This window comes from Tamandua tetradactyla, chromosome 4 (assembly GCF_023851605.1).
Source record: "Tamandua tetradactyla isolate mTamTet1 chromosome 4, mTamTet1.pri, whole genome shotgun sequence".
Lineage (NCBI taxonomy): Eukaryota > Metazoa > Chordata > Mammalia > Pilosa > Myrmecophagidae > Tamandua > Tamandua tetradactyla.
The window spans coordinates 184,063,494-184,089,032 of record NC_135330.1 but is presented as its reverse complement, the minus strand read 5'-3'; the positions used below and the strand labels follow the sequence as shown (position 1 = coordinate 184,089,032).

Here is a 25,539-nt window from a genome sequence, read left to right as displayed (position 1 = left end):
CCAATGAAAATATAGGAAGGTGCTCAATCAATAGAATATATAAATGATGAAATATGGATAAAGTTAGATTCTATATGGCAAAATCGGACCAACTGAAGTTTCACAGGACAACACAAATGAACCTCACAAACCTAATGTGGGCCAAAAAAGCCAGACACAAAATAATACAAATTGAATTTCCATTTATATAAAGTTCAAGAACAGAAAACTAACACTGTTAAGGAATGCTTATTTAGGTGAAAGTACAAAGAGCAAGAAAGTGATTACTATAAAAGTCAAATTAGTCAGATTCTTCCATGGGGAAGAAAGAGGAATTGGAGTTGGGGAAGGGCACCCAGGCCACTTCTGAGGTGCTGCCTGCTTTCTGTCTCTTCATGTGGTGGTAATACTCATGTTCACCTTTCGTAGTTCATTCAGCTGTACATTGGTGCTTTTCTGTATGTACGTTTACATGCTTTCCTGCCTATGTTCTGGCTACTCCAAAGTTTTATCCAGTATCTCTTCCTCAGCTCTACTCTACTAGATTAATTTGTTAGATAAATAACTTCTGGATTAGTGAGCCATGCTTTTATTCTATTCCTTGATGTATGGTTGAAATTTTAAAAAAAGACACATTTTATATTTTACCATTCCAATTTATACTTAAAGATGGTTATATATTTTTAACATTGTTGACTTTTTGGAGCAAAGGGCAATTTTAAAACAATAAAGCTGAGTTATAATTGTTGGATATTTTAAATAGTCCTACTGTATTAGGGTACAAGCCAACCTGCTGTAATGAAGAGGCCCCAAAATACAGTGGCTTAAATGAGTTTCTTTTTCTTTCACATAATGATGGTTCAGAGGTAGACAGTAATCTAGGCTATAGGGTGGCTCAGGTTATGAGGCCATTCAGTAAATGAGGTCTTTCCATCTTGTTACTCTGTCATCCTCAAGACATTGTTCTCGTCAGTATAGTTAAACCATGTCCTTATTCCAGTTCTTAGAAGAGGAGGGCAAACAGTTTTGATTTTTGTTTTGTTTATAGAACCTTTATTTGAGCTATTCACATACCATATAATTCCCCCATTTAAAGTGTACAGTTCAGTGGTTTTTGATATATTCAGAGCTGTGTAACTATCACCATAATCAATTTTAGAATATTTCAAATTCCTTTTAAGCAAGAGAGAAATTGCCCATAATAACTTCTACTCACATTCCATTACTGAGAATTTAACTGTTGACCACACCAAGCTGCAAGAGAGTCTGGGAAATATGTTTTTCAGTTTGGGAGCCACGTGGCCAGCTAAAATTCTTAGTAACGGAAGAGGGGGAAAATAGATTTGGGGAGACATATCTGCCACAAGTAACGAATAACTGTCTTTCTTATGACAGGTGTGATAGCACAGAAAAGCTAAAAGCACTTTTGCCAAGATTGGAACAAGAGCTTAAGGACACAGTAAAATTTAAGGATTTTTATCAGTTTACTTTTACCTTTGCAAAGAACCCTGGGCAAAAAGGTTTAGGTGAGTATGAAATCTAAATATGTAATATGCCATATCCTTCATGATGAATATGATTTCAGCACTATCAACTATAATATTATCTTTCTTTTTATTTTTCTCTCCACTGATATTTTATTAGCTCTGTACATATATAAACTAGTTTGTATACCATATACTTGTAAATCTCAACTGATAATATCTCTCAACTTCTGGGTTTAAATATTTAAAATTTAAAATGGCTATTAATTTGCGAATTCTTCTATATGCTCTTATTAGTATCTCATTGACTAATAAATAAGTTAGGAAAGTCAGCGATTAATATTAACAATCTGAGTGTTTGAAACTTGTTTTCTCTTGTATGATGTTTGTACTTAGCCAGGTTTATGATTTTGCTTCTATTACAGTTAACATTAGCATTTATCCACTTTGTAGAGTTAGAGTGAACTTACTCGAAACCAATTCTAATGTGAATTGAATTACATTTTAGTACTTCTTTCAAAGTTGTATGATTCTACTATAATATAACTTTTGTTTTACAATCTATTGTACATTCAGAAAATTTTCAACTTGAGATTTTGGCTTATTTCTTTAAGGGGTTTATTTTGTTTTTCTTTGTTGTTGTTTTGTGCATAAGTACTATACAGTTTATTCCTTGTTATCTCTTTCTAAATCAATCCATGATGATCTACACTTTATTGCCTAAGGTAACAGATCTTTTTTAGTTCAGTAAAATCTCCTATAAATTTGGAGCTGGGAGTTATATGGTCTTTTAAGTAGGTATTAAATAGGTGTTTTAGAATGCTTGTTTAGAAGAGGACTTGTAAATAAAAGCAGTGTTTTAAGATGATGAAAATTTGGAAGTTGGAAAGGGCTTGAGCAATTCATTGAGTAGGGAGACCTATTTAGTTTTTAATACTGATTTTACTCATGCATGTATATAGGTGTGTTATGTGTAATAGCATTCTTCTCTCCCCACCCCCCATTCTGTTTATCCACAGATGAAATTCAAATTCAAATGCAGATTTGAGGGAGTAGACACTTTTAATGTTTTAGGTTAAAGCAGATAGGAGGTTCTCTTTTTTTATCACTGGTTCCTGTAGCAGAAATTATTTTCTTCTTTTTTATTTGTTTTTCTCCAGTGTTGTGGGTTGTTTTTGTCTTTTAATGTTGGTGAATTGAACTTTGATGAGTCTATTGTCAGAGTTCCCTTTTCCTTTAGGCTGGTCTATCATGTGAAACAGCTTTTTTTGCCCTGTATGCCACCTTACAGATCATGCACCTGACAACTCAGGAGCTTAAAAAAAAGCCTTCCACCAGGAGGATTACATTAAGGAAATTACTTGAATGGAATGGATCCACTTAAAACTTCAGAAGGTGGAAGTATGGTCGATTCCTATGGGAGAGCGTTTGGGAAAATATGGATGTATTTTTTTTCCTAATCAAGAAAAGCGGGTGAGCAAAAATAGAGGCATGTGAGTTGTATAAAGGTACAGCGACAAGAATTTTCAAAAATTCAAGGGGGTTTGCAACAAATTCCTGACTTTTTCATGAGACAAAGTAGTTGAGATCATGTAAAAAATTTATGGAAACATCCCCTAGATGAAGAGATGATTCTTACACATTTGTTTATGGAGAAAATGATTGTTGTCTCATTTGACTTCAGTGAAGGATCTGGTTTTCATAACAAGGTGTACAGAAATAAAAGGAAATGACAGTTAACTGATAACACTGAGTAGACTGCTGAACATAGTTAACAAGAAGAAAAAGCAGTTAGGTTGGATTGTTGGTTTTTGTTTAATCTTCCTCTCCTTACCCTCTTTTCAGAGACAAACTCCTGCTAAACTGGTTTAGATAAGGGGAAGAAATGAGCCACATCTTCTGCCTCGAACCCTCTGATCTACCTGTAGACTTTCTGAGGCCTACCAGTCACATACTTCTTATCAGTGGCATCATTGTATCACCTGAAAAGGACCCTGGCCAAATTCTCGTTGAGAATAGAATCAGTGACAGATGTGAAGGGACTCTCTAACATTGGGAACAGGGCCTTTGTTAAATGTAGATTTCCAAATAACTCCTATTGTATTAGTGCAGAGTGAATGGTTGGAATTCATGAGTGTTGTATATTTGTGAAAATTAAAATGTTTGGTATACTTAAAAAAAAATCTTAGAGTGTTACTTTTCAGGAAGGGGTAAAATTAGAACCAAATAATAGCATCTCACCCCACATTCCTACCTTAACTCTTAGATATATTTGTTTCCCTCTGTGTTATCTCTGCCCCTCAGATGTCTAACAAGAGCTGGTCTTCTCAGTGTGGCTTTTTGTTCTTTTACCTTGTTACTGGGAAAGAAAAATGGAAACTAGCATTTATTAAGATTTATTATGTTATAGTCTATGTATCTTCTTTAGCGTTTTTCATCTAAACCACATAGTCTTTTCCCCACTTTTATAAACAAGGAAACTGAAGTTGAGATATTAAATGACCTATCCAAGGCATGCGTCTAGAATTGACAGCAGAGTTTTCAGCCTATAAACCCAGATCTAACTCAGAGTCTCTTTTAGCGTCCACTGTAATATGTTGTGCACCTCTGCTGACCCACTCATTCCCTCCCATATATATATATACACTACCTCCCTCATGGACAACCTTATGTACAGGTTAAAGTTTATTCTCTTAGAGAATGAAGGATTGTGGAGTACTAGAAGTCTATAGTTAAAGGATAGCATAAACATAATATCGTATTACTCTGTATTGTTCTCAAACACTTTTAGTGAAAATTTTAGTAATTAGAAGTAAGAGTCAGGTTCTCCCTGGCATCATCTCTCACTGTTTCTTGGCTTAATTTTTACTTACATAAAGGCCTGTCTGTAGGATATCTTAGCCAAGAGATGCTTACCTAGGTACTGTTTTTCATATGTACTTTTATCCTCTGTGCTCTTCTAGACTGTTCTTCCACCCATCTGTATGTTCTTAGAGCAATCTGTTATCCTCTTTTAACTAGTCTCTGGGCTAAAAATATTTTCCCGTTCTACTTACACTTGTTATTTTATCTTATTCATTATCACTTATTTCATACCATGCATGAGCAAAACTATTACAATTATAATATTCCTTAAACATTCATAATTATATTTTACAATTTTTAAGCCACATTGCAAGATTTGAATTTTGGCAAGTAGGTAGATGGTGTGATTTTAGTCAAGGTTAATTTCTTCTAATGAAATGGCTATAGTATTAGTATCTACTTCATAGCACCATAAGCATAAATTTCCTAATGTATGTAATTAATATATTTATATTAGCTGTTAAGAGTATGAAGGTGTTAGCCCCATAAATTTGCTTTCACAATGACAAAACTGAAAACCTGGATACAGCGTGCTGAGGTGGATTCTAGCCTTCCCTATACCCTCTCCACCCCACAATCAAAAAACACTATCTACTCTCATAGACCCAGTCACCCTGTCTACACTTACAACCTTGCTCCTGTTTTTTATTTTTATTTTTTTATTAATTTAAAAAGTTTTTTTAAAAATATGACAAAGAAATACATTCTTAACATATGATCATTTCGTTCTACATATGTAATCAGTAATTCACAATATCATCACACAGTTGCTTGTTCATTATCATGATCATTTCTTAGAACATTTGCATCAATTCAGAAAAAGGAATAAAAAGACAACAGAAGTGCTCAGATATAGACCCTCTCATCTATGGACATTTGATCTTTGATAAGACAGTCAAGCCAACTCACCTGGGACAGAGCAGTCTCTTCAATAAATGGTGCCTAGAGAACTGGATATCCATATGCAAAAGAATGAAAGAAGACCCATATCTCACACCCTACACAAAAGTTAACTCAAAATGGATCAAAGATCTAAACATTAGGTCTAAGACCATAAAACAGAGGAAAATGTAGGGAGATATCTTATGAATCTTACAATTGGAGGCAGTTTTATGGACCTTAAACCTAAAGCAAGAGCGCTGAAGAAGGAAATAAATAAATGGGAACTCCTCAAAATTAAACACTTTTGTGCATCAAAGAACTTCATCAAGAAAGTAGAAAGACAGCCTACACAATGGGAAACAATATTTGGAAACGACATATCAGATAAAGGTCTAGTATCCAGAATTTATAAAGAGATTGTTCAACTCAACAACAAAAAGACAGCCAACCCAATTACAAAATGGGAAAAACACTCGAATAGACACCTCTCAGAGGAGGAAATACAAATGGCCAAAAGGCACATGAAGAGATGCTCAATGTCCCTGGCCATTAGAGAAATGCAAATCAAAACCACAATGAGATATCATCTCACACCCACCAGAATGGCCATTATCAACAAAACAGGAAATGACAAGTGCTGGAGAGGATGCGGAGAAAGAGGCACACTTATCCACTGTTGGTGGGAATGTCAAATGGTGCAACCACTATGGAAGGCAGTTTGGTGGTTCCTCAAAAAGCTGAATATAGAATTGCCATACGACCCAGCAATACCATTGCTGGGAATATACTCAAAGGACTTAAGGGCAAAGACACAAACGGACATTTGCACACCAATGTTTATAGCAGCGTTATTTACAATTGCAAAGAGATGGAAACAGCCAAAATGTCCATCAACAGACGAGTGGCTAAACAAACTGTGGTATATACATACGATGGAATACTATGCAGCTTTAAGACAGGATAAACTTATGAAGCATGTAATAACATGGATGGACCTAGAGAACATTATGCTGAGTGAGTCTAGCCAAAAACTAAAGGACAAATACTGTATGGTCCCACTGACGTGAACCGACATTCGAGAATAAACTTGGAATATGTCATTGGTAACAGAGTCCAACAGGAGTTAGAAACAGGGTAAGATAATGGGTAATTGGAGCTGAAGGGATACAGACTGTGCAACAGGACTAGATCCAAAAACTCAAAAATGGACAGCACAATAATACCTAATTGTAAAGTAATCATGTTAAAACACTGAATGAAGCTGCATCCGAGCTATAGGTTTTTGTTTTGTTTTGTTTTGTTTTGTTTTGTTCTTACTATTATTACTTTTATTTTTTTTCTCTATATTAACAATCTCTATCTTTTTCATTTGTGTTGCTAGTTCTTCTAAACCAATGCAAATGTACTAAGAAACGATGATCATGCATCTATGTGATGATGTTAAGAATTACTGATTGCATATGTAGAATGGTATGATTTCTAAATGTTGGGTTAATTTCTTTTTTCCGTTAATTAATAATAAAAAAAAAGACAACAGAAAAAAATTCATGCATTCCATACCCCTTAACCCCTCCCTTTCATTGATCACTAGCATTTCAATCTAAATTTATTTTAACATTTGTTCCCCCATCATTTATTTCTATTCCATATGTTTTACTCATCTGTTGATAAGGTAGTTAAAAGGAGCATCAGACACAAGGTTTTCACAATCACACAGTCACTTTGTGAAAGCTTTATCATTATACAGTCATCTTCAATAAACATGGCTACTGGAACACAGCTCTACATTTTCAGGCAGTTCCCTCCAGCCTCTCTATTACATCTTGACTAACAAAGTGATATCTATTTAATGTGTAAGAATAACCTCCAGGATAACTTCTCGACTCTGTTTGCAATCTCTCAGCCATTGACACTTCGTTTTACCTCATTTTGCCCTTCCCCCTTCTGGCCGAGAAGGTTTTCTCAATCCCTTGATGCTGAGTCTCTGCTCATTCTAGGATTTCTGTCCCACGTTACCAGGAAGGTCCACACCCCTGGGAATCATGTCCCACGTAGACAGGAGGAGGGCAATGAGTTTGCTTGTTGTGTTGGCGGGAGAGTGAGGCCACATCTGTCACTCCTGTTTTTTAAATTTATTATATATATATATACATAATAGCTCCATCTTTTTGAGCCATAAAGATTTTTTTTCTCTTCAGGGATCTTGTATTCACCTGGGAGGAATTACACCTTACGCTATCAATCAATAACTTAACTGTCATTTACTTAAACTGTAGCAAGGATTAGGTGACTGTTAATTGAAGGCAAAAATGGGGCATAACACAGGCTCTAGAAGTTATGTAATGATCGATCATTTGAGAGAGGGGAAGCGTGAAAGAGTAAGAACAGATGGGGTGGCCATTAGGAGGAGAGTGCCAGAAGCTTAGTAACTTGGCTCAGTTTTGTGATTCCTTTCTCAGTTAACTCTCCTACCGGTTCCAGTCAGGGGTCTTAGGTTGTCAATCCTTGGTTTATATAACATTACAAGTGACGTTCAATATTTTAATTATGTTGAGGAAGGATAAGGCAAATCTATAAAATGTAAATTCTGCGACACCTAAGTTGGCAAGTAAAACAGCATAGTTGTTTGTATTTAGCTAAGTAACAAGTATAAATGGTTAAATGACTTACCTGTCACTTAACATTGTTTCATAGAGGTGAGCTTTGTTCACCGAGAAATAAATGAGCAAATTTTTTATTTAGACTTATTTCTGGTATATTGATAAGCAACTTCACTCTAGGTGTGAGGCAGTCTTTAACTATTGAGACTACAACTCTTATTTTTTATTTTTTTTTAATCATCAAAATGCTATAGGGGACTGTGCAAGGGTAGTTCAGTGGTAGAATTCTTGCTTGCATGCGGGAGACTCGGCTTCGTTTACCAAACTATGAAACTCCCCCCCACCACAAACCCTCCAAAAAAACGCTATAGGCATTTTACTTCAAATTATTTTATTCATCTAATCTAACATGTTTTTTTTTAAATTTGGAATACAGTATTTTATTTTTTGTTCCATCATCTACAGACAGTATCTCTTGACTTCCTTTAATGTTACAACCGTTATACTTTTACATTTTCTATACTGATAACGTTTACTCTTTATTGTTTAGTTATAATTAAGCCTTCCATGCTTTGTTGATAGTTTGAGTCTAAAATCTGAAATCAAAGTGTTTTCATTATTGTGACAATGATCTCTAGGATTAGTATCATATTTCCTTTCTTATAATACTGTTTCCTTTTCTTTTTTTCCTTGCACTATTAGCAAGAAATATATCCTTATGTTTTCCCCATCTCTCTATCCAATTAAATATTCTCATCACTTTTCTATATATTAATCTAACATGTTTTTGAAGTTCAGAAAGTCAAATATAGAGGAAACGGAATGAGATACATAGTGTAAACATAAACATTGACTACCAGAGACTATGTGTATGCACTGATAAATATATAACCATTTCCCATGGAAGGAAGTACACACTGTTTTTCTATACTAGGTAGTATAGAGGTTATATAGGATGTTTCTTGCACAGAGATCAGAGGTTGAAATAAGTGACCTTTGTGGCACACATTGGTCATTGGATGATAGTTTATGATGTTTTCTGCCAATTTGTTACCTCTTCTAACAACTGTAAGAGTTTTTCCTTCTTTTTATCCCAGTCCTGAGCTCTACTCACAGAGAGGCTAGGTCACAAGGAAAATTGGCAGTATTGGTAGTGTCAGAGGACAGCGGGAGGGTAGGCTTCCATTACTTTTTGCTTTTGTTCTCTCATTTGGATCCATTTCATCCTGAGCTCTTAAGAATTTCATAAGATGGGTTCTGAAATACAAGCACACAAGTTCTATAAATTCTATAGGCTGGTAATTTATTTTATGAATTTAGGCTTTAAAATTATTTCTAGAAGTCTCATGCTCTATGAGTGTTGTAAATATTAAGCTTTTTTTTATTTTAGCTTTTTATTTTGAAATAATTTCAGACGTAAAAGAAAATTTGCAAGAATATTAGAAAGAATTTCCTTATACCCTTTACTCAGATTTTCAAATTGTTGAAATTTTACCACATTGCTCTCTCATTCTCTTTCATTCCTGCACACATGTAAGTACCCATATATGTATATGTTTACATATACATACATAAATTTTCTTTTCTAAACCATTTGAGAATAGATTGCAGACAGAACCATAGTATAATGATCAAATTCAGGAATAAACACTAATACAACTAATTTAATCTACATCGCTTATTTAGGTCTTATTCAGTTGTCCCAGTAATGTCTTCTCTAGCAAAAGAAAAAGATTTTAAAAGATTTTTTTTCTGATTTAATCTCCTTCAGCCTGTTAGAATTACAGTTTCTCTTTGTCTTTCATGACTTTGACACTTTTGAAGAGTAGGGGCTATTATTTTATAAAATGTCCCTCAACTTGAATTTGCCTGATGTTCCCTCAGAGTTAGATTTGTGTTACGCATTTTTGTTAGAAGTACCACAGTGATGTTATGGTCCTTTTTAGTGCATCATAGCAGGAAACATAGGTCTATTTGTCTCATAATTGGTAATGTTAATTTTGATCACTTGGTAAAGGTAATGTCTACCCAGTCTCTTCATTATAAAGTTACTGTCTGTACATTTCTAATTAATTAAATATACATGAGGTGATCCTATGTAAATAATCTTGTTTCTATCAAACTTCCATCTATTTGTGTTTGCAAATGATTCTTGGCAAAATCAATTATTAATTAGTATAATTGCCAAAGAGTGATTTTTGTAATTCATCATTCCTTTTATATTTGTCAGTTGGTTATGTTTTATATAAATCCAAAGTCCATATCATTGATTCCTACAGAGCACCTACCTGGCAATGATATGTCATACTAGTAGGTATTTAAAAAGAAAAATCATTCAGAAAATAGAGTATCCGCTTAATAGATATTTAAAGTTTAATTTTCAGAAACCCACGTAAGAAAAGGATGGCTACAAAATTTGTATTTTAATTATTCCACGAAGACTTTTCTACATACATGTAAAGAGGTTAATAAGAAGGTAAGGTTATTAGAAAAAACTAAGGCATACACGGAGTGGATTTGAAGAAAGAAGACAAAAAAGAGAGCAGATTGAGGTGGGAATGGACTGAAGAAGTAGGTGGCCGACAAGATCTATCTCAAATACTTTTTTTGAATTGTAAAATAAAACTGAAATACAGAAAATACATTTAAAAAATTTAGCTTTGCAGGTTATTATAAGAAAAATTCTTTATAGCAATCACCCCTGGTCAAGGAACAGAACTTTGGCAGCCTACCCAGAAGCCCTTCCATGAGCTCCATATTAGTCACAGCTCCCCTATCTGCAAAAAGAACCATTCCCCTGGGTTTTATAGTAATCACTTTCTTCTGCCTTTATAGTTTCTGTCACCCACAAGGGCAATCTTTAGACACTATAGTTTAGTCTTGCCCATTTAAAAAACTTTAAATAAATCTTTTAAGTCTCTTTTTATATATGTTACTCTCTCTCTCTTTTTTTTTTTTTTTTTTTTTTTTTTAATAATTTCTCCATTGGACTATCTGGGGCATTTGACCTGTAGAGTTTTCTACTGTCTAAATTTTGCTGGTTGGGATACTGATGATATAGTTCAACATGTTCTGTGGTGTTGTATTAATTGGCAGCTGAAGCCAGAAACTTATTCACACCCATATTATATCATTTGGTCAAGATTTATTGGTGGTGCTTGCTGGGTCTTTCGTTGGGAGGCACAGTGTGTGATTGTCTTTCTTTTTTGTGATATCAGCAGCTTTTGGTGCTTAGACTGAGATCCATTAATTCATTAAGGATTACAAAATGGTGATATGCAAATCCTGTTATTTCTTTTTCATTTACTAGTTGAAATAATCTTATAAAAAAATGCTTTCCATCTTCTAGTATTGCATTATCAATTGGTGCCAGTCATATAGAAAAGACTGGATAAATGCTTGATTCTGACCTTTATATAGCAGTTCTCCAGATAAAGCAATTCCTACCATCTTTTGGAGATGATCAGTTAATGTTTGTTGTTTAAAATATTACTGTGAACTCATGGATTTAAACATATTTGAAAGTTTGAATCAATTGCAATTATACTTTTTGAAGCTTAGATTGTCTTATATATAGCTAGTGGGAACTTCTATAAGTTAAATCCTGAGTGCTTTTGAGCTGACCCTTATATCGTTTGCTCACTATCTGTTATGACAAGATGTTCTATGCTCATCTTGTACATTTCCTGACCCAGACCTGGAATTATCCATCTTTCCAAGAAGTCCTGATTTCTTTTAGTGGGAAATGTTATTCACGACCATAATCTAGTCACTAGTAGTGCTATTAATACTGAGTCGGTCGTTGTTTCTAGGCCTCAGTAGACACGGCTTCCTTCATATTGATATTTCTAATTCAAATTCAGGACTGAATGGTTTTGGTTTTTGCTTTTGTTTTATCACTTAAGCTTTTTGTATTATAACTGTATCTCCTTTTTCAACATTTGTAATGCTGGTTCTCGAGGGGATATAGATAAGGAAATCTTAGAAATAGTATATCATGTAATTACTTATTTACATCCAAGATTACGTACATCACAGTCTCAGAAAAATGATACAACTATTACTTATACTAATACGTATTTACTGGGAAGACTAAAAAAAAAAGTTTTGTATTCTTCCCCCATTTTTTAAAGTTATTTGACTGTGCATTGTCTGAGTATATATCATTCACTTTCTCAGTTCTCTCCCTTTTAATTCTCATTTAGTCTTTGTTCTACAGTAGCTCATGCTCATTATCAGTACTTAGGTCAGCATCTCTCTGGTCATTTGCTTATTTGAAATTCATTCTCTAATAGATTCCCCAGGAAGTGCTCATGGGAACAATATTCCTTTCTAATATGTTGATAACAATTTTACTGGATATAAATTCCTCAAGTGATGGCTTTCTTTCTTTAAATATCTTAAATATGTTTTTCCATTTCTTCTGGCATAGAGTGTTGTTTAATATTCTAATAGTAATCAATTTTTCTTTCTCTTAAAAATTGCTTACTGTTTTGGCCTAAGTGCCCAAAGGAGTTTTTCTTTTTCTTTAAAACCCAATAATTTTATTAATAAATACCTTGGTGTTGGTCATTCAGAGTCAATATTCTCAGCTATGCTGAGCGTCCCTTCAATAACGTTTTTTTTGAGAAAATGTTCTTGACTTTATATAGTTTTTAGTATCTGTTCTGTTGTTTTTCTTCTTTAGAGACTCCTGTTATCCATATGATAGGAGTTAGATCTTTACCTCTCTTTAGTATTTTTCATTTTCTCTCAAACTTTTTTTATCCTATAGTTCATTTTTATTTTTAAAGCTATTTTTTCACTTTCTATTTCTCTTAAGCCATTAGCTGATGAGTTTATATGTTCTTGTGTTCCTTCCAGTTATTTCTGAAATGATTTTTTTATTTCAAATTCTTGAGTTTTTCACCTCATTACTGAGTTTTTGTGATTCTGATTTATGGTTTTCTTTCATGTTTCATATGATTTATTGATATCTTTTCGTTTCTTTTGAAATAGGATTCAATTTTGATCTGTTCTGTCAGCATTTTTTTCTAACATGTATTCAATTTCTAACTGTGATAATCTGTTTATTCTTTTTTCTTATGTTAGCATTGTATGGAATTTGGACTGAATGCTTTTCTGTTGCTCATTTTTATGTGAAATTCTTTAACCTAAACTTTTAGAAGGAGGATGATTCAGGATAGCTTTTCTGACTTATGGAAACCATAATATTTGGTGTATGTGTATTGTTCAAAAATATTCTTACCTTCTAAGATTTTCTACCTCTGTTACGCTCCCTACCCTTCACTTTTATCTCTTCTCATCTCTGTTGTCCCTTTCCTGCTCAATTTTTATTGCACTCCCAGCAGTTCTCTTCAGTGTGGGGCCCTGTCTGGGAGGTAAATCTGGTGGGTCAGTTTGAAATTTCACAGGGGCTGGGTTGCTTTAGCCCCTTTAGCCCTTGTGGCGTATCCCTTATACTCATCTGCTATTGGTCATAGGTCATAGCATCAGCCTAGATTTAGTTTTTATTCTTATATATACTTAAGCTTTCTACTGTACACCTGCTGGCTTATCTGAAGTTCTCCTATTCTCAGATCCATTAGATACTATATTACTTCCCTCTTGTTTTTCCTGTATAGATGCCCAAAACATGCAGGTCTTGTAGCTGCAGGTTTATCCTCATCTGCATGACAATACTTTTTCACCAAAAGTTATTGTAAATATTTTCTACCAATTCTTGGTTTTATTATCTGATTGCTCTGTTTTTATGTGGGAATTTAGAGAAATTCAAAAACTATGCTACCTATGCTACCACCTTTCCAGAATATTCTCAAATACCTTTTAGTGTTAAGTTCTGATAGATTGCTTGCCCAAAGTAGAGAGTGGAGTGACTGGCGCATTTATATAACTGTTTATTCTTAAACCAGTCAAGTGAGAGGTACTTGGAAGTTTTCCTCACCAACTATCTCGGATGAGCTGATTTTTGGCTTTTGGGACTAACACTCTTACTTTATCTTTTCTACTTCACTTCTACCTTCTGAAAGGCTAAGGCAGAATAGTCGTTAGAAGTTAAAGCCTGTTTTAGTTTGAACCTTGATTGCATAACAATCATCAGTATTCTCAAAGAAAAATTCCTGATCTTTTCTATAAACTAACAAGCAAATAAACCACAGAATAATGGTATTCAAGAAGATTTGGCTTGGGCCCATTAAGCATTTTTAGGATATCTTTGAGAAGGCTTGGTAATTTGCTGAGGACTTTAGTACAGGTTGTTGTTTTTGCTGTGTGTATTATTTCATTTTATGATGTGAATTTTGTTTTTTTCTTCCTGTTTCCTGATTCCTGCCCCCCGCACCCCTATATTCTTTAGTAATATTCACCTGAACAAGGAATATTCCTTTTCATGTTTTTCTAAAATTTGGCTAATTCAAATCTATGTGTGTGTATGTATGTAACTATTATACTTCAAAAGGAAAATTTAGATGTTATTTTACTTTTCAGCAGCTTAATTCTTGGAAGCTTATCTAGTTGTATTTTCAGAGTGTTAATTAGTTTGCTCCAAACTTTAAAATAGCATCAGTTATTCTTTTTTATTGTTAAATGGTTATCAGAAAAGGACACCTTGAAATGTCAAATAATGCTGAAACAATATTTTTTCTCTCTCCTTCTGTTTACTTTAATGTTTAGTATAATCTTAGAATAAATATGATTCTGTTAGAAGTAATTTTCTTTATTTAGATTTTGCAATCTGTAGGGTTCTTTTTGATGTTGAAATGAATAGTTTTAAAGGAGTTAACTTTTAATTTTAATTTTCTTGTGTGGCTGTTGGTTCTAAGAATTTTTATCCTATAATGTGAAATTAACTTCCCAGATACGGAAAAATTTACAGAACATTTTTTTTTTAAGTTATGATTTTCCAAAGGCCCTGCAGAGTATAATCCACAGACTAGACACATTGGCATCACCTTGGAGTGGGTTAGAATTATGAATTCTTAGCTTTTACTCCAGGCCTACTATTTTAGTTAGTAATTGCTACATAATAAACTACCATAATAGTGGTTTAAAACAACCATTTATTATAGCTCGTGATCCTTTAGGTTAGAATTTTAGACAGAGCTCAGCTGGGCCATTCTTCTATTCTACATGGCATCAAGGAAGTTCTTCTGGTGATGTTTCTGCTGGTAACAGGACTAGGTTGATATGCCCAAGAAGGATTGGTTCTCTCCTGGATCTGTTACCTCACTCCTCCATATGGTCTCCTGTTTTCTCTTCTCCCACATGACTCAAATTGGGCATCCTTATAGCATGATGATCTCAGATTACTAAAACTGCTTGCACATTATGGCTGAAGTGTTACAAGCAGGAAAGGTATACCTCTTACATTCCATCTCTGGAAATTATACAGTATAACTTCTAATTTAAGTTATCACATTTTAAATTGCATAGTAATTTTCAGGAGGTTGTAAGTCAAAATTAATTGCTCCAAAGTTAAAAAAAGAAATTTAGTATTAGATTAAGGAGCATTTTGAAACATTTTTGATTTGCAGAGCCTAATATGTATGGCCTCTAGTTTGTAGATTTGCTTAAGCATCAAGCATTAGAAAATGTCAATCTAGGATAAACACTAATAACACGTTTCTAGTTTATTCTGCAGTCCCTTTACTGTGAAGAAATGATTATCTTATTTATTTTATTTCTGAAGACACTACTTAAATAAAGTGCTTCTCAAAGTCATTCATTAAAGAATTAGAACAGTTAATGATTTTGTTCTTTGTTTCATTAAAATAATTGAGAGAATATGAAACTATTAAAAAAGAGCATTTTCAGGAAAATGACTAGCCTATTTGTTCAGGTGATTAGATTGTTTGAAATTTTCAAATAGAAAGGTGTTTTTTGTTTTTTATTAATTTTTTAATTTTTAAAAAAATATAACAACAAACACAAACATTCTTAACTTATGATCATTCCATTCTACATAATCAGTAATTCACAATATCATCACATAGTTGCATATTCATCATCATGAGCATTTCTTAGAAAATTTGTATCAGTTTAGAAAAAGAAATAAAAAGACAACAGCAAAAAATTCATGCATTCCATACCCCTTAACCCCTCCCTTTCATTGATCACTAGCATTTCAATCTAAATTTATTTTAACATTTGTTCCCCCATCATTTATTTCTATTCCATATGTTTTACTCTTCTGTTGATAAGGTAGATAAAAGGAGCATCAGACACAAGGTTTTCACAATCACACAGTCACATTGTGAAAGGTATATCATTATACAATTATCTTCAGTAAACATGGCTACTGGAACACAGCTCTATATTTTCAGGCAGTTCCCTCCAGCCTCTCCATTACATCTTGACTAACAAGGTGATGTCTATTTAATGTGTAAGAATAACCTCCAGGATAACCTCTTGACTCTGTTTGGAATCTCTCAGCCATTGACACTTCATTTTGTATCATTTCGCTCTTCCCCCTTTTGGTCGAGAAGGTTTTCTCAATCCCTTGATGCTGAGTCTCAGCTCATTCTAGGATTTCTGTCCCACATTGCCAGGACAGAACACACCCCTGGGAGTCATGTCCCATGTAGACAGTGGGAGGGTGGCGAGTTTGTTTGTTGTGTTGGCTGGAGACAGAAGCCACATCTGAGCAACAAAAGAGGTTCTCCTGGGGGTGACTCTTAGGCCTAATTTTAAGTAGACTTGACCTATCCTTTGTGGGATTAAATTTCATATGAACAAGCCCCAAGATTGGGGACTCAGCCTATTGCTTTTTTTGTCCACACTGCTTTTGAGAATATCAAGAATTCAACTTGGGGAAGTTGAATTTTCCCCCTTTTGCGCCATTCCCTGAAGGGGACTTTGCAAATACTTTTTTCAAATAGAAAGTTGTTTGAAGGCCTTAAAAAAAAAAAAAAAAGAAACAAAGGAAGCAGAATAATTTTATGACTACAAACCAGAAGCAAATAATTGATTTTATGATTTCCAAAGTATGTTATATGTTCTGTTTTCTGAAAAATTAAATATAAAATAGAGACACTGAGGCAAGTGTTCTTGTCATTCCTGGAAAAAGCATGGACAGCAGTGGTAAAAAATGGTTTCAAAATAGACTAATAGAGATATATCCATTATTTCCTTCATGTTAGTGTGTGTGTGTGTATGTATAAGATTATATGTACTGTATTGCTTTCATGTATGAATTATTCTTTACTTTCACCTTAACTGATGGTCAACCTAGTAAAGAAAATAATTAAAGCTAATTGGCTGTTTGTTTTAATGTAAACATTTAGCATAGTTTCCTACTGGTTAAGGTCTAGAATCAGTTGGCTTTAAGAAATTTTGATTTTTGAGGAAGTAAAGTTTCACAGTAGCTAATTTTTATATCTCTTAGGGCATTCTTTCACAAAGGATATATCTTTATTTTCTAATCCTAAATGAAGCATCATAAACATAAATTTTAAATAGTAGTATCTTCAGTTATTTTATACTTGAGAGAGAAGAATTTTCAAGAAATTCTTGGGGGGAAAAATAGCTGCTCTAAAGGTTCTTTTTATAACAACTATATAACTATAGTTCTTTTCTTCTTAATTTCACTTTCAAGTTCTGTCTTGAAAAGGAATTTTTTGAAAAGGAAAAAATAGGGGGAGGGCTTATTATTTTGCAGGTGGCTAAATTCAATAGAACAATGTTCAACATTTTTTACCTAGATAATGTTAAATATGGAAAATTCATGCATTTACTTTTGTGAATGTGTTTTCCAAACAGTGCAAACCAGGTGTTTTATAAGAAGCGTTACTAGGACCAAAATAATCCCAAAATAATTGTAAAATAACTAAATTAAATGTATGCCATAAAACTTTATTTTTCTTTCTTCCCAGGTTAACCTCCATTTCTCAGTGTGAGTGCTTTACTTCATTAAGATGAAGTGAATGTAGATTTCAATTAATGTTCTTCCTAAGTGATAAGAATGTAGACTTATAAATAGACAAGACTAACCATCTACTTAGCATTATACTGCAGGTCCCATAGGTGGTTTAGAAAGCTGTTCCCTCTCAGTTACTTAAAGCTTAATTATTTCTTTCCTTCTGATTACGACTCCAGGATATATAGGATTGAAAAAGGCTATAATGGATCTTTTAAGCACATAGGAAATGTGCACAGTTTATTTAAAGTTGTTTGCTGCTACTCATTTTGCTTATCGAATTTTTTAACAGTTGACCCTAGAAATCTCAAGTTAGAGTTCCAACCTTAATTTTTTTTTTTCTAAATGGGACCAACGAAAATTTAAATGAAAATCTTTGGAAAATTGTTCAGTTGGGTATCTTGAGTTTGAACTTTCTACATCTATTACCTTAATATATTTATTAATTATTATTAATGCTGTTCACATTAGTTTATCTGGCATACATATGTAAACATCTAAGTAGGAAATGTTTTCAACATAACTGTTTTTTATTGCCTAAAAGTGGTGAGCACTATTCAACATGATTAGAAGTTGTCAGCTTTAAAAAATGAACTTCTCAGCCCCTTTATTTACTTACTATATCAAGTACATAAAAAGAAATAATAAAAAACTTCTGGTGAATGGAGAATGAATCAGTATTCAAAAAAATATGAATTGAGGATAATAGTCTAATGTAATCCTAAAACTCACCCTTAATATTTCATTAAGACATCGTCTTAAGATTGTCTTACAGCTTAGATTTATATACAAGTAAGAAGTAGTCATTTACTATCTACCAGTCAAGGAAAAGAATTAGAATATTTGCTTTGAGTAAAAACCAATGTAGATTCTTAAATATCCTTATAGCAGTAAAAATGCATTTCCCAATTCTCACTAATTTTTTTTTTGACTGTATGATGGGAAATTCAAAGTACTTATAGTGCTTTTATAATTTCTGACTTTACTTTTGAATCAGACTTTGACTTAATTCTTATGATAACAAGGCAGGTCTCTTTGGAAAGCAGTATGTCCCTTCTTTTATGAAGAAGTTTAATTTCTAGTTCATCACTTGGAATAATGGCCTATTTTTAAAAACTAAATGATAGATGTTAATAATATCCGGATCAGTTCAGGTTTAAAGAAAACGTAACATATGAAAACAAAAGTCTTAAAATTGATAAATTAGGGAATAATTATTTGAATGTCCAAATAACTTAATACACATCCCTTTTTAAGGGAGTTTATAAAATTATGCAATTTTCAGAAACATTTCTGTAATTAGCCTCATATTACAATTGGATAAGATTGCCAGAATCTATTGATCAAGTGAAAAGCATTTTGTTAAGAAGTGGTCGTTTTTTTGTACAATGGAAAATAATTGGAATTTATTGACTGTTCTTTTTCTCTTTTTTGCCAGATTTAGAAATGGCTGTTGCATATTGGAATTTAGTATTATCTGGAAGGTTTAAATTTTTAGATCTTTGGAACAAATTTCTACTGGTAAGTATATGCCTGTTTGTTCCTGTGTATGTCCAATGTGAAGGTGAAATTCACAGATTATGAGGTTGCTGTGTATGCCCAATGAGAAGGTGAAATCAGCAAATTATGAAGTTAGCATTTTCTTCTATAAATAATTGTCTGGGGGGTGCAAGGATAGTTCAGTGGTAGAATTCTCACCTGCCATGTGGGAGACCCCAGTTCAATTCCCAGTCCATGCACTTCCCAAGAAACAAACAAACAAAAATTCAACAAATGATGCTGCTATAACGGGATTCTCACATGGAAAAATAATGAAATGTGACCTTGCCATACAGCATACAAAAAAATAATAATAATTATCTGACTTCTTCTAACTTCTTAGCAACTCCCTCTTTCCCAGCAGGTACACCAGAATATTCTTCTCCTTCCTGAATAAACTAGGTTCAGATAAAATATTCTATGAAAAAGGTTTGGGTAAACTATAAAGTCCTAGACAAATAATTAGGTACAGAGAAATTGCCACTCAGCTTTGCCAAGTTCCAGTTTACTATAGAAGCTAAGCTTCAAGTGTGAGCTCTCTCCAAGGCTGCTTTTAGAAAGTGGTTCATGGCAACCACGTGAAACTTTTTTTAAGTTGGGATTTCCAGATTATTTGTTTCAAACTTCTGCCAACTATTTGATTTATTGTCTCCTCTGAGGTACTTAAACTAATTCTGTACTTTCTCTGAGAAACTTGGATTCCTTAAAGATAGTACCAGTGCCGCACTTCTAAGTTGCTACTAGTTCCAGAACCATGGATTGTGTTCCATTATCTAGTGGTGCGCCAAACCACTGTGTGTGTGTTTTTATATTCTGATATCATCTTTAAAATTTCTTTTACAATGTGGAGAAGTAAAAAAGACTTTAGGTGGCCCCTTAAGAAAAAATTGATCTGTGCCGTCTGCTTAGAGCAGGTTTATACTTTAATGCTGGGCCCTGTCTTAGTAAAGAAACTACCCTTAAAATATAATAACCTATGAAATGACAGAAACATTGGTCTTGTTCAAGGTTCCTATATAGTTTCAAGATGCTATCAGCTGCCAATAGAAAAACGTTGACTAATAGTATCTTAAGTTTTTAATTTTATCACATGGAAAGAAGTCTGGAAGTAGGCATCAGCTGGCATTGTTCAGCAGTTCGGTGGTCTGACATCTCTGAAGTTTTATTGACCTTTTCCTCTTATTCACAGAATTGATGCTACAGCTGATGTATTTTCTTTCAAAGCAGGAAGAAGGAGGGAAAGGGTGATAGCAGCTTTTGTCAGGAAGCAGAACTCAGAAGCCCCTTCTCCCTTTGCTCATTGGCCCACACTGGTCATGCAGTTAGCCCTACGAGGGAGACTGGGAAATCAAATATTCTTGAGCAAAATTAGAGATCTGTTAGCAAGAAAGAAGAGAGGAGTGGCTATTAGGTAGGCAATTAACAGTAACCACCATAGTTACTTTTTAGAGTTTTATTGAAACTTCTATATAAATCTCTTATGTTGTGTTTTAGAGTACATTCCCAGAGAAACTCACACACTAATGCACATAGACATGTATGTGTTCATTTGTAGTAGCAAAAAACTAGAAATAACAGAAATGCCCATCAATAAGAGAATGGATTTTAAAAAATGTCAATATAATAGAATACTATAGAGCAATGAAAATGAGTAGACTAGGTTTATATGTATTGATCTGAATACATCTCAAATGTAACTTTGAATGAAAACAGCAAGTTGCAGAAGACTACTTATTTGGGTAGTTTGGGAAGCAGTTATATAATGTGTTAAAATGTAAAATAGCTTGTAAATGGTTTATGAATGTATATACGTGCAACTATATGCTACACATATATACATTGTATATACTTTGTATCTACACGTATATACAAAGACAAGGATAGAAATAATAAATGCTGAATTCTGGAGAATGAGTACCTCTGTGGAAGACAAAAAAGAGAGAATGAATTAAGAGTGAAGGAATAGGGATTTTCAGTGGACTCTGTAATATTTTTCTTCTTTAACATAATATGGTGAATACATAAATGTTATATTATTCGCCACATTTCTAATGTATCTGAAATGTCAAATAACTCTTAAAAGGTATTTTTAAAAAGTGAAAGTTGTCCCATCTCCTGCAAGAACTACCTAGTTTACAATACAACAATCGTATAGAAATAAAATAAGTATAAGAAATATGATTTACTGTCTTGTGGTGTTTCAGAAATGTTTGGGGGAGTATGTAGAATTTAAAACACTTCCCTTATATTTGACTGAACCAGAAGTTTATAACCTTTATATTAAAATTTTTTTTAATTTTGTTTTTAAGTAAGTCCACTTTCTATATTTACACATTGGCATTGTTGTAGCTCTTAATATCTATCCAGAGCACTATTATTCCTTCTAACTTTTAACAATTTTGTTACTGTACTTACTGGTCATCAAATTATATACTAAAGAGAGCTAGCCCATTATGTTTCTTAAATCTGTTTTTCCCCCCATCTTCTGTATTAGGAACATCACAAAAGATCAATCCCAAGGGACACTTGGAATCTTCTACTAGATTTTGGAAATATGATCGCAGATGATATGTCTAACTATGATGAAGAAGGTACTTAGAAGTTACAGTGTTTCAGATGATTACCAGAAATTCTTAAATCTGATATGAATGTTAACTTTCCTAACTTTAGAGCATAGAATAGTGGGCACTGGAATTAGATAGACTCTGATTTGACTCCTAGCTCTAGCATCTACTTGCTCAGTGTCCTCATCAGTGAAATTGGTTTGATAATCATAGTACCCCCTTCATTATTATTTCTTGTAAATCACACAGAAGAAAAACAGGGCTTCATATTTACTTTAAATCAAGAAGACAATCCTCTGAACTAAAGTTTTCAAAAAAAGACAGGGAGAGACCCCCATCGCAGAATTATAGAATTAGATAGCTGTTTGGAAATCACTGTTCCCAGGTATACAATACCATTTGATTTCTTCAGTCAGTTATTATGTTATACTATTTAATCTTATTTGAAAATTTCAACTTATATTTATTTATATAAATATAATTATACATTTTGTGCCCTCCCCCCCCCCCCCCCCCCCCCCCCCCAGTATTTCAGTGCAGTAAATGATTGGATATTTGCACGCCTGCTATGGGTTAGGCCCTCTGCCACATTAGGAAAGAAATGCAGCCTCCCTGCAGCTCTCCACCCACTTTTGTCTTTCTCATTGTTTACCCAACTAGGATATGACCTTTGTGACATCCTCTCCAGTTCTCCCCCTACCCCCAGGAACTAATCACTCACTCTGCTTTGTTCTAGAAAGTATAGATTCTTTAGCCATAACACTTACCACCTTGCTTTGTAATTATTGGTTTACATATCCGTCTTCCTCACTGTATTATTATAAGCCTCTCAAGGATCTCAGCTTTTATTCCTCTTATAACCTCAGTGCTTAGCACAATTCCTATCACTTAACAGGTGCTTAACGTCAGAGGGAGGAATGAATGAGTAGTTGAATAGACATAAATTCTGCTTTCAGAAACTTTCCCTATAGTTGATTAAATAAGATAAATCTGCATATAAAGACAGTTGACAGTATAAGGTAGTTAGTATATGATTAGCATATGAGAAGTCATCTTTAAGTATAGTAGGAGTTTAGAGGGATCACTTTGGATTGGGTGCAATTGGGCTGGGCCTTTATGAGTGGGTACAACTACAAGGGAGGCAGGCATTCCAAGCGAGGTAAACAGCGTCCCCTAATGCCAAGAATGCAGATAATCTGTTTGGAAGAAAGTAGCTTGATCATTCCAGCCTGGGAGGATGAATAAATTCATTTCTTTTCATTATGCTGTGATATGATAAGAGAGAAGTGCCAGGGGATTCCATTGAGTCTATAATGTTCAATGATCCCAACTGCCTGGAGCATTGGACTGAGGATTGTGAGGCTTTATCAGGCCACAGTGAAAAAGTATGCTGATCAGTTAGTATTATGTGCTGTTGTTATAAAAAGGGGCATGGTCACACACAGAACCTGAAATTTGCTCCCCCTGATATGGCTAGAGCAAAATAATTGAGTAATTTCAGCTAATCTGTACAGTTGAACATGAGCTGTATAAACTTCAAATGATTTTGGTTCTTGAAATATAAAATGTTGGATTGTGAAAAAAAATAAATGCTTTGAATATAAAAAGAATTGCTTTAAAACTTTTTGTTTGTTTGTTTTACTTTAGGAGCATGGCCTGTTCTTATAGATGATTTTGTAGAATATGCACGGCCAGTAGTCAAAGGTGGAAAACACAGCACTTTCTAAACAGAAGAATTAAGATGGATTAAGATTATAAAATGAATCACATCCTGTAAGGAGACATTTGGGTCAGTTACTGTGTACATTTGTCACTGATTTCAGAAGTCATCCTTGACCGTAGTGAAACTGAAATAGCCATTTTATTCTGCTTTAAAGAAAATGATGGCTCATATATGGACACCATAAGAAATTCCTCAGAAGATGGCTGCTTTGGAACATTTGCTTTAAAGATTTCTGCATGATTTTTATATTTAGAAAAAGTAACATAGAGTCCATTTTGCAGTCCTGCAGAGCATGCTATTTAATTCATGATTTAAGGTGAACACCAGCAGTTTCTAAAACTCCTGCTAAATTATATTATGATTACACTTAAAAGACAATATTTGTGTTCTCAAGTGGATGTTGTATTTTTATACAAGTCAAAGCTGTTAAAAGTATGCCCTAAAGAAGATGATCTTGTAAAGGATTCCAACATTTTTTAAACTTGGTGCCAGGAATTCAAGACATATTTTTTTGAATTATCAAATATCTAGATATAATGGCTCTATTTTTGTTTGTTTAATTTTCTCTAGATGTTCGTCTGAAAATCATTTTACAATTTTTAATGCACCATTATAGTTTGCCCAGTAATGGCCACATGTATTGTTTGATTTCAGGAAAGTTATTTTTAAGTGTTTACAAGTCAGCAGGCCTATTTTATTTCTAATAATATTATTTGAACTTCCTACAACGTTTCTTAATTTTTTTAATATATTTTATTACACTTTAAAAAGATTTTGTTCCATGAAAAATATTTCTTTTACGAGTGATGAATTACAGATTTAAAATCAAGTGAGCTGGTTCCTTTCAACTATCAGTGATACCCGTAATGTCTAGCTTCTAGCCCTTTGTACAAATTGTACTCATTTGGAAGCTAAAGTCAAAAAAAGGAGGGAAAAAAATTCACGAGAAACCTTCATCTTAAATTTGAGTTGAAATCTGTCTTTGCATTATGTTATCTCATCATGCTTTTCTGATCTCTTGCCTTTGTCAAAGTGAACCCTCTGGAGGCACAGCACAAGAATAAATTATATCTTGTCTAAAGGCATGAGAAGCCTGTGATGTTACCCTGCTCTTCATTTGGAAAAGCCCTTATGTAGACTTTTGAAAATCACTTTCTATGACCCTACCTCGTATTTGGAAGGAGGATCTTAACATATTCGATCTTCACATTATAAGTGTGCCTTGCTGCCCTATATACAATATAGTTTATGAAACGGATAAATTGGGGGTTATTTTGTAGGAGAAAGAGGAACAGAGAGGAACTTAGCCTCAGATTTTCTTTAAAACAGAAAGCATGCCTAAAATTTATAGTTTGATTTGACTTCCAAAAATGTGATTAATTCAGTGTCTTAGGAAACATTTATTTATAACATGAGGTACATCTGTTTGTGTATACTTGCCATGGTATGAACTGTTTAAGCTTTTACTAGAAGTCTTTAAATGAGGGCAGCAGGGGATAGAGGACTGAAAAATGGACTTGAAGTTGGAAGACCAAGATCTAGGCCTGGGTCCACCACTAACAGCTGTATGACCTGGTGCAAGTCACTGTTTCCATATTGATAGAAGGAAAAACTAGGCCATCTCTACCTTTAAATGCCAATAATTCTAAGAGAACATTTATTTAACATTAGAAAAGCTGGCTTTATTGAAAACCCCCAAATTTAAAAGTACCATTCTAAGCTTTATGGAGTATTGACATGTAAGTGTTCCATTTAGGGAAATTTACAGAACTCAGATAACCCTGTGTAAATTATGGAGGTCTATGATACTTTTATACTATAAGACTTAAAGTTTAATGGAGTCATTTAATAGTTACCAAAATATTTAGTAAATGAACAAAGGCTCTTCAAAAAAATGTGGGTTTATTTTTTCTATTGTATACATTTAAATCATGTATGCTATTAAAATGCTAAAAACTTCAGAAACATTAAAATAAATTATTTTCTCTGG

The 25,539-nt window shown here is 33.6% G+C and overlaps 1 protein-coding gene across 9 annotated transcripts in view; it reads left to right on the top strand.

Annotated features, from left to right (window-relative positions):
• DCUN1D2 (defective in cullin neddylation 1 domain containing 2) overlaps positions 1–25,539 on the top strand; it is a 43,243-nt gene extending 17,704 nt beyond the window's left edge. For all 9 annotated transcript variants that reach the window (XM_077158754.1, XM_077158750.1, XM_077158752.1 and 6 more), the window contains exons 4-7: positions 1,375–1,505; positions 19,162–19,244; positions 21,757–21,853; positions 23,474–25,539. In XM_077158754.1, coding sequence (XP_077014869.1) covers positions 1,375–1,505; positions 19,162–19,244; positions 21,757–21,853; positions 23,474–23,553 — 391 coding nt within the window. In that variant the 3' untranslated portion in view covers positions 23,554–25,539. The remainder of the gene's footprint in view (positions 1–1,374; positions 1,506–19,161; positions 19,245–21,756; positions 21,854–23,473) is intronic.